We start from the raw sequence: 18,836 nt of genomic DNA on the forward strand, positions 1-18,836 counted from the left end.
ATTCATACAGACTATATAATGTTATTAAAAATAATGTTTTAACCAACGTATTTATACAGGAAATAACTCTTAAAATCAGCTTGCTAATTAAACAATTAAATTAATAGTATTTTTAGAACATGGTTTATATTTAATATTAATATATTTACAATAAATAATAAGATACAAATTCTATATAATACTTATTACTACGTAAATTTTTGTCCACTTCATAAAATTTGAAATGAAAACTGAACTTGTGTGGACATAAAAACTAGGTTCAGCTCCCATATTCAAAGTGGCAACTTCCGATTCTGAAAGAATATTTGCTGCATGTGGAACAGTAGTATAAGTTATGAATAAATCTGGTGAGATTACGAAAACTATTTAAACTTAGCATACTTAAAATATTACTTACCTTGCAGTCAATAATGATGGTTAAAAAATAGTAACTGTAGGTTTAGATAATCAAGTTATATTCATCGATCCATCCGGTACCGCACTTTTCAAATATACCCATAATACTGAAATTCAATGCTGTGCTTTTTCTCCTAATAATGAATATTTCTTGACATGCGCTGATCAAGATATTGGTGTTTATGCATAGGGTGCTTAAAAAGTATAGAAATATAAAGTAGATGGGTTATCTAGAGCCTGCTGTTGGGCAGCCAATTCTGCCTGGTTTGCTGTTTCAAATCAAGCAGGCACTATCATCATGATGGATATAGCTGGCGTGGAATTCAATAAAATTGAAATTGGTGCTCCTATTTGGTGTATGGAGATCAAGAAAGCAACAGAACTTTAAAATCAAACAGTAAAAGATGACGACAGCGATGACGATGATGTCTAAATGAATGAAGTAGGTGTATTTAATGAAGGAGCCTCTAACAAATAATAGGTTAAAAAAGAAGATGGTGATGACTTTATATCTAAAAATAAAATTTCTGAAGATCGTTTAATTATTCTTAGCTGGGATTAAAAATATAGAGTTCTTAACCCTTCTATTTCTGGTAATATCACTAAAGGAAAATAAAACAAAATGATTAAAAAACCATCAGAATAACTTATTCTTGCCGAGGCAAAATTACCGTTTATTCCTTTGACAATGTAAATTATTTCTAATTATGTTATTGTTGCTGGTGTTGGTGGGAAAATAGTATTTTTAAATTCTGAAACTGGTGCTCATCTTATTGACCTAATTTAAATTAATGAGAATGACCCTTTCATTATTGGAGCTCCAAGGGGCGTTAAAAACCTTAAAAACGAAAACCTAGACTAAATAACTTAAAATTTAGGGAAAAATTAGTCGCTTAGTTGGTTTGGATTTAATTCAGTTTGGATTTACTCTATTACTCGTGTATCACCGAATTATCTTTTTATAGCATTGAACACTGGTGTGATTTGCTGCGTTTAATTTTAATTTAATGCAGTAGATGCATTATATAAGAATTTTTATGCAGTTCGTGAAGGTCTCACTTCGATTCATGTCAAGAACTTAACTACTATATCTGAAACAACTTTAGACACAGGCGTGTATATTTAAAAGCTAGCAATTTATCAAACAAAATTAGCAGTGCTATCTGGCTAAAAACTTTCACTTTACGATCTTTAAGATACATAAAGCAAGAAAAACATTGAATCAGTGCTTCGCAATGAAGGCAACAAGAAAATGTCTACACTCTTCCTGCAGTTCATCAAGTCTCACAAAATTTCGTTCAGTATCAAATTCCTTGCGCTTGCTTCTAATCACTTCCTCATTGCTGGAAATGATTATGTAACGGCTTTCGACTTCAACGGCGTTGCAACCACATCATGGAAGTTCAAAAACTGTTAAATTAACAATTTGAAGATAATAGGTGGCATTTAAGGCCAAGAAAACCTCATTTTGTCCACACAAGACGGTCGCGTCCTCCTGCTCAAAATCGGTAATCGCTTCCCAGTCGAAGCTATCAAGCACAATTTCGCAATCATCAACTGCGACATTTCGGCCAATAGAGACCTCATCGCAATTCTTGACTCCCAACGCACACTTTCGGTTTTCGACTATTTTTCGACCACGAAAACTGCCAATACGCCCCTTTACCAGATCACAAGCGTCTCCTCGCTCTCATTCGACCTCGTTCTTCCCAACATCCTCTCATTTTCGTCTGACAACAAAATCAACATCTGCATAAACGGCACAATCGTCTACACCTACAACTCGCAGCAGCCGAACCCCACAATTCTGCTCCAAAACGGCTCAATCAATTTCAACTTTTCGCTCCAATCCGACTCGCTCGGATTCTCGATCAGCTCCGTGAATTTGACTGAAATTCCGCTCACGCCGAACATCACGCACCACGTAAAGCGCTGCTACATTTCTTTAGCGAAATAAATCACATTTTTCGACTTCAAAAACGAGTTAAATCTCGCGATTTAGGCCGCAAATTTGGGCGCGCCGGCGAATTATTGGCAGGAAATCGCCGTTTGCGGCCTCTTTTGCGGCGAAATTGAACTCGCAAAAGAGGCGCTCAGCAGCGTCGGGAACGTTCGCGTTCTGAAGAATTTGAGCGAAATCGCGAAAGGCGCGAAAGGCGCCAAATTCCAGCACGTGGCGCTCGCGCTGAGCCTCAGCGGCCACTTCTAGGACGCTAGCATGCTCTTCGCGGCCAGCGGCGATATGGCGAAAGCCTGCGAATTGCTCTATTTCGTGCGTCAGGACGGCATTTTCGAGGTTGGGCCGAATTCCAGTCTGATTAGCTTAATCGTCTAAAACATGATATAAGAGTTTTTGTAGCCCGAAAATTCGGAAATTCAGACGCTCCCAAATCTCGCGATTTACTACAAATTGGGCACTTCTGACGAGGACATAATCCGCTACAAAACGCAGCTTTTGCAGGAGCAGAAAACGCAGCAAATCGACGCGAATCAGTACGTCGATTTCCTGCAAATTTACGAGCAAAACGACGCGAATTCGACTGGAAATGGACAGAATTCGAGCTCATATTCGTACTCGTCAGACTACCGAATTCTGCTCAGGCGGCAGCTCCAGGCGCTCTGCAAGACGCCGTAAGAGCGCAACGAACTGCTCACGAAGCACGCGAGCTTTTTGCAGCAAATTCACGACTGGCAGGCCTCGTCTTCGTCGTATATGGACGCCCAGCAGCCCGAAAAGGCCGTTCAGGTGCTCATCAGCAACAACCAGACGCAGACGCTGCTAAAATTGGTCAGAATTCTGCCGCCGCTGCAGCAAAAACAGCAAACTGAAAGCGACGAATTCGCGTCAGATTTCAATTTTGAGCCCGTGAAAACGAGCTCTCAGGAGACGCGAATCCAGCTACAATCCGCGTTTTCGCTCGTTCTGGGCTACTTCGAGAAGATGCAGGATTTCGACTCCGCGCTGTTCATCGCGCAGCGGCTCAACGACGCGGCGTCGCTTTTGCGCATTTTGGCGGCTCAAAATCGCTGGGATTTGGTCGAAAATTTGGCCAAAATCTACCCAGAAATGGCCAGCGCGGTCCACGAGGCGCGCGCGAATCAGCTGCTGAAGGAGGGCCGCTTTATGGAGGCGCTGGAGCGGCTCAAAATGGCCGGAAATTCGGAGAAGGAAATCGCGATGATTCGGGCCCTCACGGACGCGAGCATCGTCGAGTGCAAGTTCGAGATGGCCAGGAGCCTCGTTTGCGAGCTTTGCGAGCTGGTGGTCAAAATGCGCGGAAACGGCGTTTTTCACGCCGTCAAGAGCCTCAGGAGCAAGATTCTGTGCTACAGCGGCTTCGGGCTGATCGAATAGTACGTTTTAGCGCATTTCGGGTCGCCTGACCCTCGGAATTTGAATTTGATGAAAATCGACGGCGGCAAGGCCCTGAGCGCCGAAATCGTGAGCGTTTGCACGTTTTTGACGTGTTTTGACGCCCAGCCGGTCGAATGTGCGAATTTCGACGTCCAGTTTTTGGTCAATTTCGAGAGTCTAGAAATGCAGGATTAGGACAGAAAAAACGTCGCGGAAACGACTTATATCAGTTCGTCGTCTAAGCCGTAATTGGGATCGCTCTCGTCGCTTGATTTGGGCGCTTCTGGCTCGAAATCGCTGCCTTCCGGCGTCCCGGAGAGCGTTATTTGGCTCAGTTTGATCGCCGCGACGAGCGACCGCAAAACGTGCCAGAACGCTCTAAAACGGCTCATTTCGACCCGTTTGCCCCAGAAATTCGCCAGCTACGTCAGGCACGAGTTTCTGGCCTCCAAGGGCGGCAGCCAGCCCTCGATTATTAACCAGTGCCCGCGCTGCGGAAATCCGATCAATCCGCTGCCCCCGAGCAGCGTTTTGACGCAGCGCGACCTCGACATTTTGTCGATTCTGCCGATGTGCAGCCCGTCGATTTCCGACGTTTGCGGCTCCTGCGGAATTCCGATCGTCAGGAGCGCAATTTCGCTTCGCATTCTGCCCCTAATTCTGATCGAGCACTGCGAGGAGAGCAGCATTTTGGAGCTCATCGAGAGCGCCAGCAGCGTCCAAATCGGTAACGAGCGCGGCCAGATCATCCAGGTCGAGAGCGACAATTTGCAGCAAATCCTGAAGGAGGCGCCGGTCGTGAACGACGGCAGGGGCGTTCAGGTCGGCAAGGACTGCTACGCGGAGCTCAATCCGGCGAAAATCTTCATCCTGGACGACCGCTACACGGACACCGCCGCGCTTCCAGACCTCAGCGTCGAGGGCGTCGTAAAACGCGTTTTCGTGCTGAACGACGAGGAGCTGGAGGTTCACTACTGCTACCGCTGCTGCTTCTTCTTCGAGAGCCAGGAGTTCGAAATGGCAGTTATCATGGGCGGGTAGTGCCCGATTTGTGGCTGCAAGGACGTCGTGCTCTGAGCTGATTTTTGGGTTTCACTTGGTGTTATATCAGTTGGGATTGAAAGGGGAGTTATAGTTATTGGAGGTTGGGAGGAACTCAAAATAGAGCTAAAAATTAACATGGGATGATAGCTAAAATGATTTTAAATTAACACTGCAAAATCCTCACAAATCGTCGATCCGCTGCTACAATTCCTTCTCCTCCTGCGTCATTCCCAGCCCCTGAAGCTTGTTCCCGGAGTCGATTCCCGCCTCTATTTCTAGCTGGACCATGATGTCCTGCACTTTGTTCACGCCTGCAGCGCCGTCCATGTTTTCCTGGAGAACGCCCTGCATTACATCTTATTTCATCGCCATTTCGCCGGAATTCTGCTGGTAGTCCTCCAGGAGCTTGGCTGCGCCAATGACGTCTTAGGCCTTCAACAGCTTCGAAAGCTGGTGATTTACTTGTTTTATGTTACCGGAAACCTGATTCCCAGCGGCCATAAGCTTCAGCTCTCCCACGTGGGCGGTCAGCTGAGTTGATAATTTCTGGAGAGAGATAGCTTGAGAATTCTTTACAGAAGAAAGCTGCGCCTGTTGTTGCGCAAGTTCGCGCTGGTTTTATACGAGAAGTTGCTTGGCCTTTTCTCTACATGCATTAGATTCACTTAGTGACTTATCTGCTTATTTTTACAACTATTTTGCTTGAAAGTTCATATCGAAAATTATGTCTTGGAGTGACTGAGATCCTCCCATTTTAAAGTTTGAAAGAGTAAATCAAAGTATATTAGAAAATAAGGATATAAAATTCAGGTAACTATATATTTTAAATATATCTATTAATAATATAATATATTATAACGCTTAGTAAAATGGAACCTGAAGAGGCCCCAAAGCGAAGTAGAGCTATCACGATTGAAGATCTTAAGTCAGAAAATGGGATATCATTTTTTGTAGAAAAAATAAAAGAAAACATGATTACGGAGTTTGAACCAAGTGCCTACGTTTCTTTAATCACATAAACAGCATATGAATTCTGTTAAAATATCAAACCCAACTTGCCAGCACCATACGTATTGCATCGAATATAAAAGATGCCTAAAAAAGGTGAAATTTTTACTGAAGTTTCCCGCTGTGTACGTAAATATTATAACATTGATTCAATCAGTGAAGATCAGTACAAATATATGGATAATTTTGATGATCCATAATAATAAGACGTATATGAAGATTCACTGAATTCTTTGAACTCTAACTAAGAAGAACCTCCATAAAAGTAAGATATTCAAAGTGATGATGATATCTGTTTATCTAATTTTTTTACATTATGATTTTAAAATTATAAAAATGTCACGATTACTAACGTATATATAGTGATTATAAATGCAAGCAAATTATTTATTGTTTAATTAATTTATACTGTTTTAATGTTAAGTAATAGAAATTCATATGCGTTTTGAGAGTAATTATTATGGAGCTAAAATATAAAAATTATTTATATAATATGTTCTATTATTTCTTGTTATCACCATAGTATGTTAAGTGTTTTATGCAAGATTTTAGAATCGAATTTTCTATTAGCGCTTCATCTTTAAATATTTAAGCTAACTCAATGCTTTATACATATTTAATTCGTGACTTAAATTAAAAAATCCAAAACATGTAAAGCCCCTATATTAATTGTTTAAGCACATCTAAACATAGAGTTAAGATAAACGATTCAAACAATTTAGTGTATTTTGATAAACCAACCTGCATTCAAACCCAGAAACAACTTACCGTATTTTCGATGTTACGCTTCTATAAAAAATCCACGGACCACATTTCATTAATCGTCCCTGCAACTAACCCTAGTAGCCAGATTCTCCTATCCTTCCTGAACGCCCCTAAATCCAAAATTATGCTACCAAAAAATTAGCTTAAAACACATTATTCTCCTTAAAATCAACCATAGCACGCAATTTCCTATAACCTACAGCCCCTCCGCCACAAATTTGTCAAAATGAACTTCCGTTAAATTCATTTCTTTCCACTATCATTATTATACACTTACTGCACATAATACTAAAAAATGGACTACTCGATTCTGCTGAGCTCCTCCTCGTCCGCAGTGGCCACGAAGACGCACGAAACCACTAAATCGCGCACGCTTCCAGCACTACCATCCATCGTGCGGTCCTTCTGCCTCGAATCCTCCGCGAGCATACCGCTCGAAACGGGACTCTTTCAGCACCAGCTCACGCCGATCGCCTCGCCGCACCTGTCACTTATTTTTGACATGGAACCGGACTCGCCGGTGCTGGCACAGATTGCAGAGGGCTCTCCGTTCTTCTCTGCGAAAGCCTTCGCGCTGCAGTACCGATTCGCAGTCGCGTTCCTGGTCGAGCACACACAGAGTTTCGTGGCACAGTCTCCCAGCTTCGTCCTCGTGCAGAACGGGCTTGAGGTGTCGATTTTCACGCAGGTCGCGAGCGTGGTAGCGGAGGCGCGCGCCTTCACGGCAGAGGGCTTCCCGGGGCTCATCAGTGATGACGCTGGTTGCCTGACGGTCTCGCGCGCGTTCGCTGAGCATTTTCTGGCCCGTAACGCATTTTTCGGGGCCGTTGCGGGGCTTTTCAGCAGCGAAACGTTCCCGTTCGCGTAGTTTTATTGCGGTACCCTCGGTACGCGGCGTAGGTCCAACGGGGTATTCACGGTCGAGGTCGAGGGTGCGGTCCTGGGCACCGTTGCGGAGCGGTTCCTAAGAGGGCTTACCGCGCCGTACCAGGCTGACTTTGATACTTTTCCGAGCATCACGCATGATGCCATATAACGCGTCCGCCACGAAAACGGCGAGTACGAGTGCACGAAGCGACTGAGTGATTTTGTAGTTTGAAAAATAATAGTATTGTTATATTACAACAATAGCATTCTTGGAATTCGGAAAATGAAAAATGTTCTAGTTTAGAGCTCAGGGTAATACAATCCAGCGTCGAAGGTGATTGCTGAGTATTGTAAGTCATATGATACTGATACTAGTGCCGAAAATCAAAATTATATCATGCATAGGAAACATAAAAAAGTAATAAAGAAGAAGAAGATTGTACCGCGATATTGATGCAAATGGTAGTATTCCTGCGTGACCTTACGTGTTGAATAGGATAATAGTGATGTATGTGGGTTTAAATCCATTTAATCAAGTTATTAGCTTATTTCTAAATTAGATTATAATAAGCCATTTATTATTATGAGATTGTAATAAACTTATGAATAAAATTGGATAAAAGCCCATATTTTAAAATTATTTAATAAGCTTGCGAATATACAAGTAAAGTATTTTTGTTATGAAACTACAAAGCTAACTTCAACAAATAATTATAGTTTCCTTGTTTTTTACATCTACGACAGTTTGTTAATTTATATATATTATTAGTATTTCTATGTTTTTGAAGTTTCAAATCGCTTTTTAATAATATACGGTATATAATGTAAAAATCAATATATTGAAAAAATTAAGATCCCACTCCCTTAGCAAATGCCCTGATGCCCACACCCCGTTCAATAACCCCAGCAGCCTAAAAAGGATCCCAAAGATCCTAAGGATGCTAAGGCTGCTGACAAGAAATGATAATACTTAACAAATTCTGTGAACATATTGAGACAAGCGAGAGCACCTTAATGAGTGAGAGTTTATAATTTTACATTAATATTATAATATTATGTACTGTTATACTTTTGTGTAACCTTTAGTAACTAAGCATAATTCCACTTTTAGGTATTTATATATAATATTATCATCAATTTTAAACTAATAATAAATATGAATTCAAATAATATTACATCATATCAAATTTTCTCTTAACAACCCAACAAATTCTACTAGCTTTTTAACTCTCAAACTGTCTGCATTTACTGAATTCAATCCAAAATGCATACAATTTCGCATCAGTCGAATCTACTAGTTCTAGCAAGCAGTCTCTTCGAAAATATTTTTAATATCAGAACAGTTTGAATTCATTTCAATTTTTCTCTTCAAATTTTCTAGTTGAGAACCTTGAAGGTGATTTTTCTTTTGCAATGATATCAGTTGATTTAGTGCAGCAAAAATGTCTTGTTATTTAGTCTATAGAAGCAATTACTTTGCCCTATCATGAACAGTTTAAAAATTAACTATTTATTATTATAACTGTTATATAGTTGCCATATTGTTTTAATTTTATTGTTATAAGCTTGTAATCTAATGATTTAGTAAATTGATCTTTGTATCTTTCTTCTGCAAAAGTGAATGAACATTTGTAGAATTTGATGTATAAGATTACTATTATGTTGATTAGTTTGTTGCAATTATCTATCTGAACAGATCATAAATTTAGTCAAAACTTGGTAGACTTATAGATTATGTTAGCTTCTACATATTTCTTAAAAATTCAGTGGTATCATGAGGACTGTCAAGCTAGATGCTATTTCCAACGGTACATAAAGATGAAAGAGTAGTTTACCTTTATTTTAATGTAGAAATATGAATATTTGTGTCATGCTCTACCTATTAATTTTAAAGTTCGGAGATAACTTATTTTTACGTTTCATTAATTTATTTTAATGAATTAACTTATTCTACTAGTTTTTCAATATCATATTCGGTCTCTAATCCTTTTAATCGTATTACTTCTTTTATTAATACAGTGTCAGAGCAAGTTGAAGGTAAATTTAACTCTTCACACACAGAATATTTCATATTTTCGTATTTTCTTTAAAAATTAGCATCAGTATCCTATTTTTGCTCGTTTTTATGTTGTAAATAACTAGCAATTTCTTATAATTTAGACTGTTAATTAAATAATTTTGACAATTAAAAAGTGGAATTAACTGTTTAAACAAATGCTAATTTTTCTTATTTTAATACTTAAATTACTTCTCTTTATACTTAGTTTTATCTTTAAAATTCTTCGATTTCTCGCTTTAATATATCAATTTCAAATAATTAGGTGTCCTTTTAAAGGGGAAATTTGCTTAAATTTAACTAATTAACACATTCATTTACCTAAAACTCTTATTATTAGATAACTTAATGTAATGTATTTATTTCACGCTAATAATTTTTAGTATTTTATTAATGTTAAAACTCGTTTTTAGATGTTAATTGCTGCATTTAAAATACCATTTCTGAGATTTTATTCTGTTCCGCAAGATTTTACTCAAAATGATCTTGAATAAATGCCAAAGCAGTCTCAGTTGTACGAATTTCTTATTTTGATACTGTACTTAATAGTCCAAAAATTTGCGAAGACTATGTTAAAGTTGAGTCGCTGAAATTTAATGAACCTTGATTATCATCTTAATTAATGAACAAAAATATATTATCAATTTATTCAATTAACGGCTAATGATTACTAAGTATCAATTAATTAAGACGTGTATTAAATGCATCAATAAATGCATGTTTATCATTCAAAAGGTCATTTATTTACCCTTGATCTTCATGCAATTCTTGCGTCGAATTAAAGCTATTTTATTTTACATCAGTTAAAAGTGTTGATAATTACGCATTTTCAGATTCTTAAAATTCAATTTAAGCATTTTGTACATTAATCTTTTCTATTAATTGCTAATTAGCTTAGTTTAGCTTGATAAATTCTTATTATTACTCAAACAGTTCATGTGATAAATCTGGATATTATGGTATTACCACATCTTTTTATGATAGTTTCTAATTAAAGTCGACATTTTACTCTATTAAAGTGCTATTTTAGGACTAAAGTTTAGTAATTTCTAATTATAGTGCATCTAACTTATTATAAATTTCTGTATTAAGTTCTTCAATTATATCAATTTACTCTTATTTTAAATTGCAAGTTTATTTCAAACTTTTTTCTGAATCATATACTTCTTAAATCTTTTATATTAAATTCTCTAAGTCACACTAGTCAATTATGATAAAAATATTTTTAATGCTTTGAATAAAATCTTACAATGTAGATTTATCTTATTTAATTAATTAAGTGGTTTTATATTCATTTTAATATAATTCTTTAAACTAATTGAGTTAAACATTTAAATCTACGTTATCACACTATTGTAACTTATTTCTAATTGTAGTACCTACAACATTAAGGCAAGTATTTGGATCAAATAATACATCAGAATCCATATGTTCATTAAGAAAATTAGTAAAATTAACTAAGTTACCAGTATGTTCAAACAGTTACATCCTGATTTAATTGGATTAAGTTTATAACTTACTATTCATTTTAGAAACTAAATGATAAGAAGTTCTATACATTTTTTTTTCCGCTGTAACAGTCTCTAACTCTAACCTCAGTTATTGTACATCCTTTTAATCAACGGTAGCTAACTGAGTACATTTCAATTATTTCATAGTAGATTCAGTAGACTATTTACTAGAATTGGATTAAGTTAGCAACTTTACTTATTCTTATAACTATTTAATTTTGGATTAAAATTATTCATTTTTTATCTAAATTTATTATTATTGTGATTAAATATATGATACTTTTCGTAATTATTCTTTGTAATCATCATTTTAATTTTGTAATTCGTAAACCGAAGTTTCAAGTTTTGGCACTTTTATTGATAATGCACGTACAGCTGCTAATGCAGCTTCTGAATTAGTTGTTTTTAATATTTTTAATACTTCAGAATGAAATATTGATGATTTTTCATCAGATTTTTATACATGATTTTCAACAACTTTAGCATTATCTTGATTAAAAGATTTAATACCAGATAATTTACTATAGCTAACTTATGGGACCATATTAATTGGTGGTGGGGGAGGAAGCGCTTTGGTTGCTGTAAATGGTGGAGGTGGTGGAAGAGAATTCATTTAAAATTTTGGATATTCTAATATTACTTCATTATTATATAATAAATATTATATTTTAAATATTAACAACATATATTATAAAATATATTCATTATTAGTATTCTTCAGTTTTTCTAATATTAAGTTATATTCATAATAAACTACTAAGCGAACTATTTTGAATTGTAAGTAATAATATTATTCTCCTTATTAATTTTTACTTACTAGTTTTATAAAATACTCATATATAATTTTTTATTATTATAAAAGTAATAGTAAATCTTACTTGTATTAATACTAGTATTTCTAAATTTATTAATTAAATAAAAAACACCTACCAGAGTGTCATTGTGTAGCCAAAAGTAGATGAATTTTATTATGCTTTAGTACTTCCTGCGGCAATGAATAATATTGTGAGTTTTTGTCTTGCTATACAGCATTTAAATAGATTAAATGTTATAGTATTGTTTGGTATCTTAATAGAAATTTTAAAAATTTAAAATATATTAATTTCTTTTGCAATTATTCCTGAGTGTGAACACGATTAAATAAACAAAATATTTGTTATATAAGTATGATCACTCGCCCAACAATCTATCATATTCTTCAATAACGCCCTATAATATTTCTCCTTCATTCGCAATTTCAATTTCTTGTATCTCCTCTTTTTTCACTTTATTACCTTATTTACTTCTCATTTCTAGCGTCTTTTCTCTTTTACTTTCTCTTTCAAATAATAAATTTACCCATTATTTTTCATATCTTTCTTGAGCAGGATTAACACCTTAAACAAGTCCGTCAGAAAGTTAACATACACAGCACACACCATCATTGCCTCCGACAACAATGAATCTACCAGAAACATCAAAATCCATGCAATTTGCTTCTGAAGTATTGAAAATTTAAATTTAAACACTTGGGCCTGATAAGCTTCTAAACATATCATATACATCTAAGAAACCATTTCTACGAATTGCTGCAAATACAGCTGGTCTAGTCTAAGAGAGCTATAAATCAACATATTAACTATCAGAAACGAAAGAAATCAAAGGTGTTCTGCAATCATCTGCGAAAAATTTAACACACCAATCGCCACAAGTAGCGAAAAATTTCTAGTGGAAGAAATGGCGTTAAATCTATTTTACAGCACCATGATGGGCAAGGAGTTAGTCAATAGTTTTTGTTTTCTTATTAATATTGAAAATATGACCACTTTGTGATCCAGCAAGCACTTTCATATCTAAGTTCAAAGAACAAAGAGGGTATTATAATTGTTCATCATTTTCAAAGTTCATGACGTAATTTTCAACTGGTTTTTACATATTTCTATAGTCCCAGAATAATATTTAACCATCAGCACCTACTGTAGCAAATTCACTTCCAGATTTCGACTTCATGATTTTAAGTTCAGAAACTTCGCTTTTATGCGAAAATTATATTTCTGATACTGAAATTGGGTAAGAACCTTTTCTTAAATCATACATAGCAACAACTCCAGTTTATAATCCGCACAATATAATATGCTGATCTTTTTATGAGAATTTTAAGCATGAAATAGGAAATTAAGAGTTAAGAGTAAATTCTGGTTCATTGGAATTAGAAATATCAAAAATATAAGCGTTATTAGAAACAGTAAGTTTTTGATTAGATAATTTAGATTCAAGAGTATTGAGTTCCATTTAAGAAAGATTTTAACTATAACAAACAGCAAACTTTCTTGGGTTTTTGTTCTATTCAGGCATAAATACTACCTAAGAAACTTGTCTCTTAACAATTTCTGGATCTTTAAAAGTAGCTAAAATTCTGCAAGTTTCAGAAGTATTCTAAAGTGTTTTTTTAGGCTTAAAATATTCTGATGTAGGATTTTATGCATTATTAAGAAGCAATGCAGGAGATGAAATAGTCACAGACTTCATGACTGTAGATGTGAAATTAGCCTCTCTTTCAATTTTTTTACGTAGTCTAAGAGTCTATTCAGCATCCTCGGTTTAAGAGCGTGATTAAGCTTCTGATGTTTTTAATTCTACGGTTACTGTATTGAAGTTGTGTTCGGATAAAAATTAAACATGCGACGAAGAACGATCTTAACGTGGTGCTTCTGTGAAATTTTAAAGGTCGGCAGGGTTAGGCATAATTTCCAATAATACCTAAGGTTCAAGTTTCTATACCGTACGACGAAGACCAAACTCTTTACGCTATTTAGTATAAACTGAAGATATTTCCATGAAATTGCGGAATGAATTGAAGTGGATAATTTTTAAGTTAATTACATATAATAATAATATATTAACTAAACTTTTAATTGATATATCTTAAATAATAATGTATACTCTATAAAATTTATCTAAGCTAATAGTAAATATAAATACTAATAATTATATAATAATAAGACTATTTAATCATTCCGATTTAAATGGGATGTGGACCTATTGACTGTGTGATTAAAAAGAATCAGTCTCTAGTTTAATAACCAGTTGAATCAAATATCAATGATTCACTAAATATTAATACTTTATTAACATCATAGGAACCATAAGGTTAATGTCAAAATAATGAATACCATTAGTAATAAAATTCTGATATTCCATAACCATTTAATAATGACTTAGATAATACTAAAACTTGGATTAATACTCCAGAACCGCCAATAAACTTAGGAGATGAAGAGGAAGAAAATGAAATCTAAACAGTTAAATAATTTTATTTTACCTTGTAGCCAGAACCTTTACCTCCTATTCATTTTGCTAGTACATTTTTAGTATAAAAACAGGAACTAAAACCATATAAAATTATCAAAACTAAAAGTATGTTACTAAATGAACAATAATAGATAGCTAATATTGAATAAAACGAAGCAGATACGATGAAATAATAATTATAAGAAAACAACGAATCTATTAATGGCAGTACTTCTTAATCAATGAACACTCCTTTGAAAAAGAAAAAGAAATTAACAAAAAGAGGTAGCAAACTTAATGTTTAGGTAAGTGAAATTTCGCACAAAGAAATTGAAAGCTCTGATAAAGAGGAAAAGGAAACTAGTATCTAGTCTATAGAAGTGTAAATTGAAACGTAACCTAATTAAAGACTAAAACTATAAGAAGATGAAATCAAGCTAGCAGACTGTAATGATGCTGTTGATGTTTATGTTGAAGAAGCGAATGAAAGCGATGAAGAAGAACATATATAAGTTGTTCCTTTATCATAAGGCTATATTTTAGCTGTTATAGAGAAGAATGACCCAGTTGATGAATATATAGAGGATGAAAAATTATATGATGGATCCGAGCATTCAGAAATTATAGAACAACCATTAGTTTAAGGATAAAATCTAGCTGATATTGAACGTAACGATCCAGTTGATGAATATTTAAGTGAATTATCAATAAAATAGGATAACGACAGCGAAAATTACGAGAAGGAACTAACCTAAGGTAAATAATTTTAATTATTAGATGAAAATTAAGAGCAAGAATGACTCATTATATAGTTTGCTATTAAATAATTATATTTTGAAGTTTTGTTATTTTGTTTTTATATTTTGTTTCCAATATAGCATATTATTTATCTTATTATGACTTTAAATATACACTCGTATCATCATCAATGGTCTACTATTATTCAATTAAGTATTTTATGATAATAGTCTACTCTTAGTCTACCTTTTTCATTGATTGTAATTAGCATTCCTTGTCTGATAGTTAAAGCATTGCTATTTAAACATCATTATCTGATTCAAATAACTATTCCAATAATGAATCTTTAATAATTTTATCGTTATATACAAATTCATTATTTCTAATAGATTAGTTCTCAACCACCAATCGATCTATAATATTAATCAAATCTTATTCTTACACTAATTTAGATTACAAACTCTATGATATATTAAGCAATGAATTATCATCTATTTCCTATTCTAGTTATAATTATTTTATTTCTAATGATGATATTTGGTCTTATTTTTTAATCATTAAAAATTGATAAAGCTGTATTTATTTTTACAATTGTTATAATGACTATAAAATATTTTGAGATGAATTTATATGATTCTATTACTATTCAACTAAATAATCAATAATTTTTTGTTACGTTTAAACTTAAGAATTTAGTTAAAAGTTATCTTGTTTTAAGGTATTAAGTATATCCATATTGTCAGTGCGATGAATAATACTTTCTTAATTACTTACTTATGTTGCAACGTTATTAGATAATAACTTACTTGTAAATAAATACTGTCTGAAGTAGTTTAAATATTTCATTATATACTTACGTAAAGTATAAATGTATAATATTATATATACCCAAACATCACTTATTATATAGATTCTCATTAACTATAATGTTTTGACTTAAATAATTAACGAATATACAGAGGCTGATAAAATAAATTTCATTAAATTATGGTAAATATAATTATATATAATTTTTCTAAATACTTCTATCAAGCTACACACCTACTACTGATAAAATTATATAAAATTAAATATAGTCCTTAGTTTTTAAAAACCTAATGTTAATAATTGCTAATAATCTCATGCTATCATAGAATTAATCTCATTAATTTAAAAAAAAACTATTGAAATTAGTCATTTTATTGTCAGTACCTTCGGTACCATTTAGTGCTAATTGACATATTAATATTACAATTTGGTATATACTAATGACGAACATAAAAAATACGCTTACTCGTAAAAATACGAACTTTTAATACAATAAGATTAATAATTATAAAATATAAATGAAAATATAATTCCATTCTTAATGCAAATAAGAATTTTTGAACCTGTTGAAGTTGACTTATTTTAACGAAACCTTTACAATCATCAACGTTCAGAAGTGTTATAGTCAAAAGTTATTGATTAGCATTTTCTATTTCTAACAAAAGAACGAATGATTATTTATAATTATGAGTTTATTGTAACCCGTGAAATTGAGAGTGTAGAAGCATTTTATGCACTTACTAATTATGTAGTTGTTGTATAGCGGATAGATGATTTCGTTATTATTTCTAGTCTTAATCTTGATGATTATTAACTAGATTCAAAAATTACAGTTCCATTGTCAGAACTAGTAGCCATCGAATTTCACGATATGCTTTTTGTTCTCTAAGATCGCCAGTACTATAGAGTATTTTAAAATTTTACATTAAAATTAAAATTTCTATCATCAAAGATTCGTATTTTAACGTTATATAAAAGTGGTGTTACAATTATTAACAATAAAAATATTTTAATTTAAATTGACACAAATTAAACAATTTTATATAAAATGTTACTTAAATTTTAAGTATTTAATTAAATGTTCTCTACAACTACACATTGTGCTTTGGTTTGCCCTGATATCTTAATACTAAATTTTAACACTAAAAGTTGTATAAAAGTAGCCTTTTAGTCTGGTCCAATAAAATTCTATTCAACAAAGTTTCCTGACCATATATTTATACAATCTGGATATAATGTTTATCTTATATCGCTCATCTCATAAAAAGTAATTAAAAACCTATAAATTTCCTCACCAATTTAGTTATATAATAATTTTATTACATACTAGACTTTTTATGATTCAGAATATTGCTTATCATATATTTATCCGACAAATTCAAAGATTAATATATTGCTTAAAATTGATAGACATCTGACACGTTTAATTCATATCGAAGATGACTATCTCATTATAGGCCGTTTTGATGGTGTTTGTCAAATTTACTCTTGCGTTAATTATGATTGTTAGCCATTTAAATTATGATCTTAATTATTATTATATATTATAATATTTATTTTTCCCTCCACTCCTCATTAACCAAATGCGTCCAATTTTAAATTAAATTTTGCTTTAAAATTTCCCTCATCAGACACATACTGCCCTTTAATTACTTGAAAATCCACTGCAAACCCGTTCCCATTACAATACACCAGATTTTGACAAACACTTCGCATTCCTTTCAAATTTTGGAATTGCTACTATTATTAAAGTGCCAACTTCCAGAGGTTTGCTAGACGTATACTACCTGTCACAAGCCGAGCTGCTAGCCCTCATTTCGCGCTCCATGGCAGCCCCATTTTTACCAGAAATTTTCCTCCAGCTTTCGGCTAAAGGCAGCGGAATTCCGTCGGAATTCCTCAACAACTCCCGCTCAGGCACCCAACAGGCAATTAACAACGATTTTGCGATCCTGTCGCAGCTCTAAATTTTGCAGCAAAACAAGCTCTTTATCCTCCAAAAACAAGGCATCACGAGCTTCATAGAAGCGAATTCGATCTCCTATGACCCCCGTACGGACTCGTTTTTGAAGCACCAGAGCAACAAAAAATCTGTCCTCTGCGCCGCCTCGACAGCCGCGAAATTCTTCAAAAACGAGGAATTTTTGACCGAAAGCTACTTCGTGAACTACCAAAACGTCCAGAAATTCGCGCAGCTGAAGCTCGCAATTCAGCAACTTTCAGTGAATTTCGACGAGCAATTCGCCAGAATTCTACAATTTGGAGCGGAAACGACGCAGGCACACCTGAATTTGGGAAAGAAGTTCGCCATCAAGGACATAATAGATATGTGCCAGTACCAACAGCAGACGATTTCCGGCATTTTGCAGACCGCGTTCCAGCAGAATCTCGTCGTTTTGAGCGGCGAAAGCTACGAAATTAACGTCGAGGAGATGATATAACAACTGCAATTTGCGAGCTGTGCGAAGATGCTCAGCAACCGCAACGGGAGCGCCGGAGGGCGTATTTTTCGACTTCTGCTGAATAGGGGCTGTTTGGACGAAAATCAGATAGCGCAGGAAGCGATGATCTCGACGAAAACGGCTAGTCAGACCGTCCAGGAGCTCTTCAAATAGGGGTTTTTGTCCTGCAGCAATTTGCAGCGCGGCGAGCTGAACGAAAATAGCATTGTTTTGTACAGCGTCGAGAGCCAGCAGATGCGCAAAAACTGCCTTGGGGCCTTTAGCAGCGTCCTAGCACGAATTATGGTCAACATGCGGGAGGAGCGCGATAGCTCGAAGCTGCAAAAACTCTAATATGCGTTTATGAGGGTTTTGCAGGGATATGTTGTATTTCTATGAGAATTGGATAGAGTGAGGTGTTTGTTAGAGTATATGTAAAATTTAGATAGTTTGTTGATTTAGATTTATGTTTTAGGAGAAAATGAGGTTTCGGTAGAAAAGTTGTGAATGGTTAATAATTATTAATAAAAATCTGAAGCTTCTTTATGTGTTGTTAACTAGCGGTATTACTTGTTTTG

The 18,836-nt window shown here is 34.4% G+C and overlaps 12 protein-coding genes across 12 annotated transcripts; 7 read left to right on the forward strand and 5 right to left on the reverse strand. All coding sequences in view use genetic code 6, as the record gives it.

Annotated features, from left to right (window-relative positions):
* Nucleotides 1-223: 223 nt before the first annotated feature.
* On the forward strand, nt 224-4,828 carry SS50377_24118 (Intraflagellar transport protein 122; the record flags this gene model as incomplete). The annotated part of the gene is made up of 1 exon (XM_067907970.1): nt 224-4,828. One exon carries the CDS (start codon nt 224-226, stop codon nt 4,826-4,828), a length of 4,605 nt encoding a protein of 1,534 aa, XP_067764944.1.
* A 147-nt stretch (nt 4,829-4,975) lies between these two features.
* On the reverse strand, nt 4,976-5,548 carry SS50377_24119 (uncharacterized protein; the record flags this gene model as incomplete). Its single annotated transcript, XM_067907971.1, has 1 exon — nt 4,976-5,548. The coding sequence occupies one exon, from the start codon at nt 5,546-5,548 to the stop codon at nt 4,976-4,978; it is 573 nt and encodes a 190-aa protein (XP_067764945.1).
* Nucleotides 5,549-5,664: 116 nt separating this feature from the next.
* SS50377_24120 (uncharacterized protein) lies at nt 5,665-6,123 on the forward strand (the record flags this gene model as incomplete). The annotated part of the gene is made up of 1 exon (XM_067907972.1): nt 5,665-6,123. One exon carries the CDS (start codon nt 5,665-5,667, stop codon nt 6,121-6,123), a length of 459 nt encoding a protein of 152 aa, XP_067764946.1.
* Nucleotides 6,124-6,452: 329 nt separating this feature from the next.
* On the forward strand, nt 6,453-7,667 carry SS50377_24121 (uncharacterized protein; the record flags this gene model as incomplete). Its single annotated transcript, XM_067907973.1, has 1 exon — nt 6,453-7,667. The coding sequence occupies one exon, from the start codon at nt 6,453-6,455 to the stop codon at nt 7,665-7,667; it is 1,215 nt and encodes a 404-aa protein (XP_067764947.1).
* A 51-nt stretch (nt 7,668-7,718) lies between these two features.
* SS50377_24122 (uncharacterized protein) lies at nt 7,719-7,889 on the forward strand (the record flags this gene model as incomplete). The annotated part of the gene is made up of 1 exon (XM_067907974.1): nt 7,719-7,889. The coding sequence occupies one exon, from the start codon at nt 7,719-7,721 to the stop codon at nt 7,887-7,889; it is 171 nt and encodes a 56-aa protein (XP_067764948.1).
* A 723-nt stretch (nt 7,890-8,612) lies between these two features.
* SS50377_24123 (uncharacterized protein) lies at nt 8,613-11,615 on the reverse strand (the record flags this gene model as incomplete). The annotated part of the gene is made up of 1 exon (XM_067907975.1): nt 8,613-11,615. The coding sequence occupies one exon, from the start codon at nt 11,613-11,615 to the stop codon at nt 8,613-8,615; it is 3,003 nt and encodes a 1,000-aa protein (XP_067764949.1).
* A 557-nt stretch (nt 11,616-12,172) lies between these two features.
* SS50377_24124 (Dynein intermediate chain) lies at nt 12,173-13,819 on the reverse strand (the record flags this gene model as incomplete). The annotated part of the gene is made up of 1 exon (XM_067907976.1): nt 12,173-13,819. The coding sequence occupies one exon, from the start codon at nt 13,817-13,819 to the stop codon at nt 12,173-12,175; it is 1,647 nt and encodes a 548-aa protein (XP_067764950.1).
* Nucleotides 13,820-14,007: 188 nt separating this feature from the next.
* SS50377_24125 (uncharacterized protein) lies at nt 14,008-15,072 on the forward strand (the record flags this gene model as incomplete). The annotated part of the gene is made up of 1 exon (XM_067907977.1): nt 14,008-15,072. One exon carries the CDS (start codon nt 14,008-14,010, stop codon nt 15,070-15,072), a length of 1,065 nt encoding a protein of 354 aa, XP_067764951.1.
* Nucleotide 15,073: 1 nt separating this feature from the next.
* On the reverse strand, nt 15,074-15,568 carry SS50377_24126 (uncharacterized protein; the record flags this gene model as incomplete). Its single annotated transcript, XM_067907978.1, has 1 exon — nt 15,074-15,568. One exon carries the CDS (start codon nt 15,566-15,568, stop codon nt 15,074-15,076), a length of 495 nt encoding a protein of 164 aa, XP_067764952.1.
* Nucleotides 15,569-16,420: 852 nt separating this feature from the next.
* SS50377_24127 (uncharacterized protein) lies at nt 16,421-16,675 on the reverse strand (the record flags this gene model as incomplete). The annotated part of the gene is made up of 1 exon (XM_067907979.1): nt 16,421-16,675. The coding sequence occupies one exon, from the start codon at nt 16,673-16,675 to the stop codon at nt 16,421-16,423; it is 255 nt and encodes an 84-aa protein (XP_067764953.1).
* A 190-nt stretch (nt 16,676-16,865) lies between these two features.
* Nucleotides 16,866-17,342, forward strand: SS50377_24128 (uncharacterized protein; the record flags this gene model as incomplete). The annotated part of the gene is made up of 1 exon (XM_067907980.1): nt 16,866-17,342. One exon carries the CDS (start codon nt 16,866-16,868, stop codon nt 17,340-17,342), a length of 477 nt encoding a protein of 158 aa, XP_067764954.1.
* A 58-nt stretch (nt 17,343-17,400) lies between these two features.
* On the forward strand, nt 17,401-18,657 carry SS50377_24129 (uncharacterized protein; the record flags this gene model as incomplete). The annotated part of the gene is made up of 1 exon (XM_067907981.1): nt 17,401-18,657. One exon carries the CDS (start codon nt 17,401-17,403, stop codon nt 18,655-18,657), a length of 1,257 nt encoding a protein of 418 aa, XP_067764955.1.
* Between the last annotated feature and the right edge of the window lie 179 nt (nt 18,658-18,836).

This window comes from Spironucleus salmonicida, chromosome 4, assembly GCF_000497125.1.
Source record: "Spironucleus salmonicida strain ATCC 50377 chromosome 4, whole genome shotgun sequence".
NCBI lineage: Eukaryota > Fornicata > Diplomonadida > Hexamitidae > Spironucleus > Spironucleus salmonicida.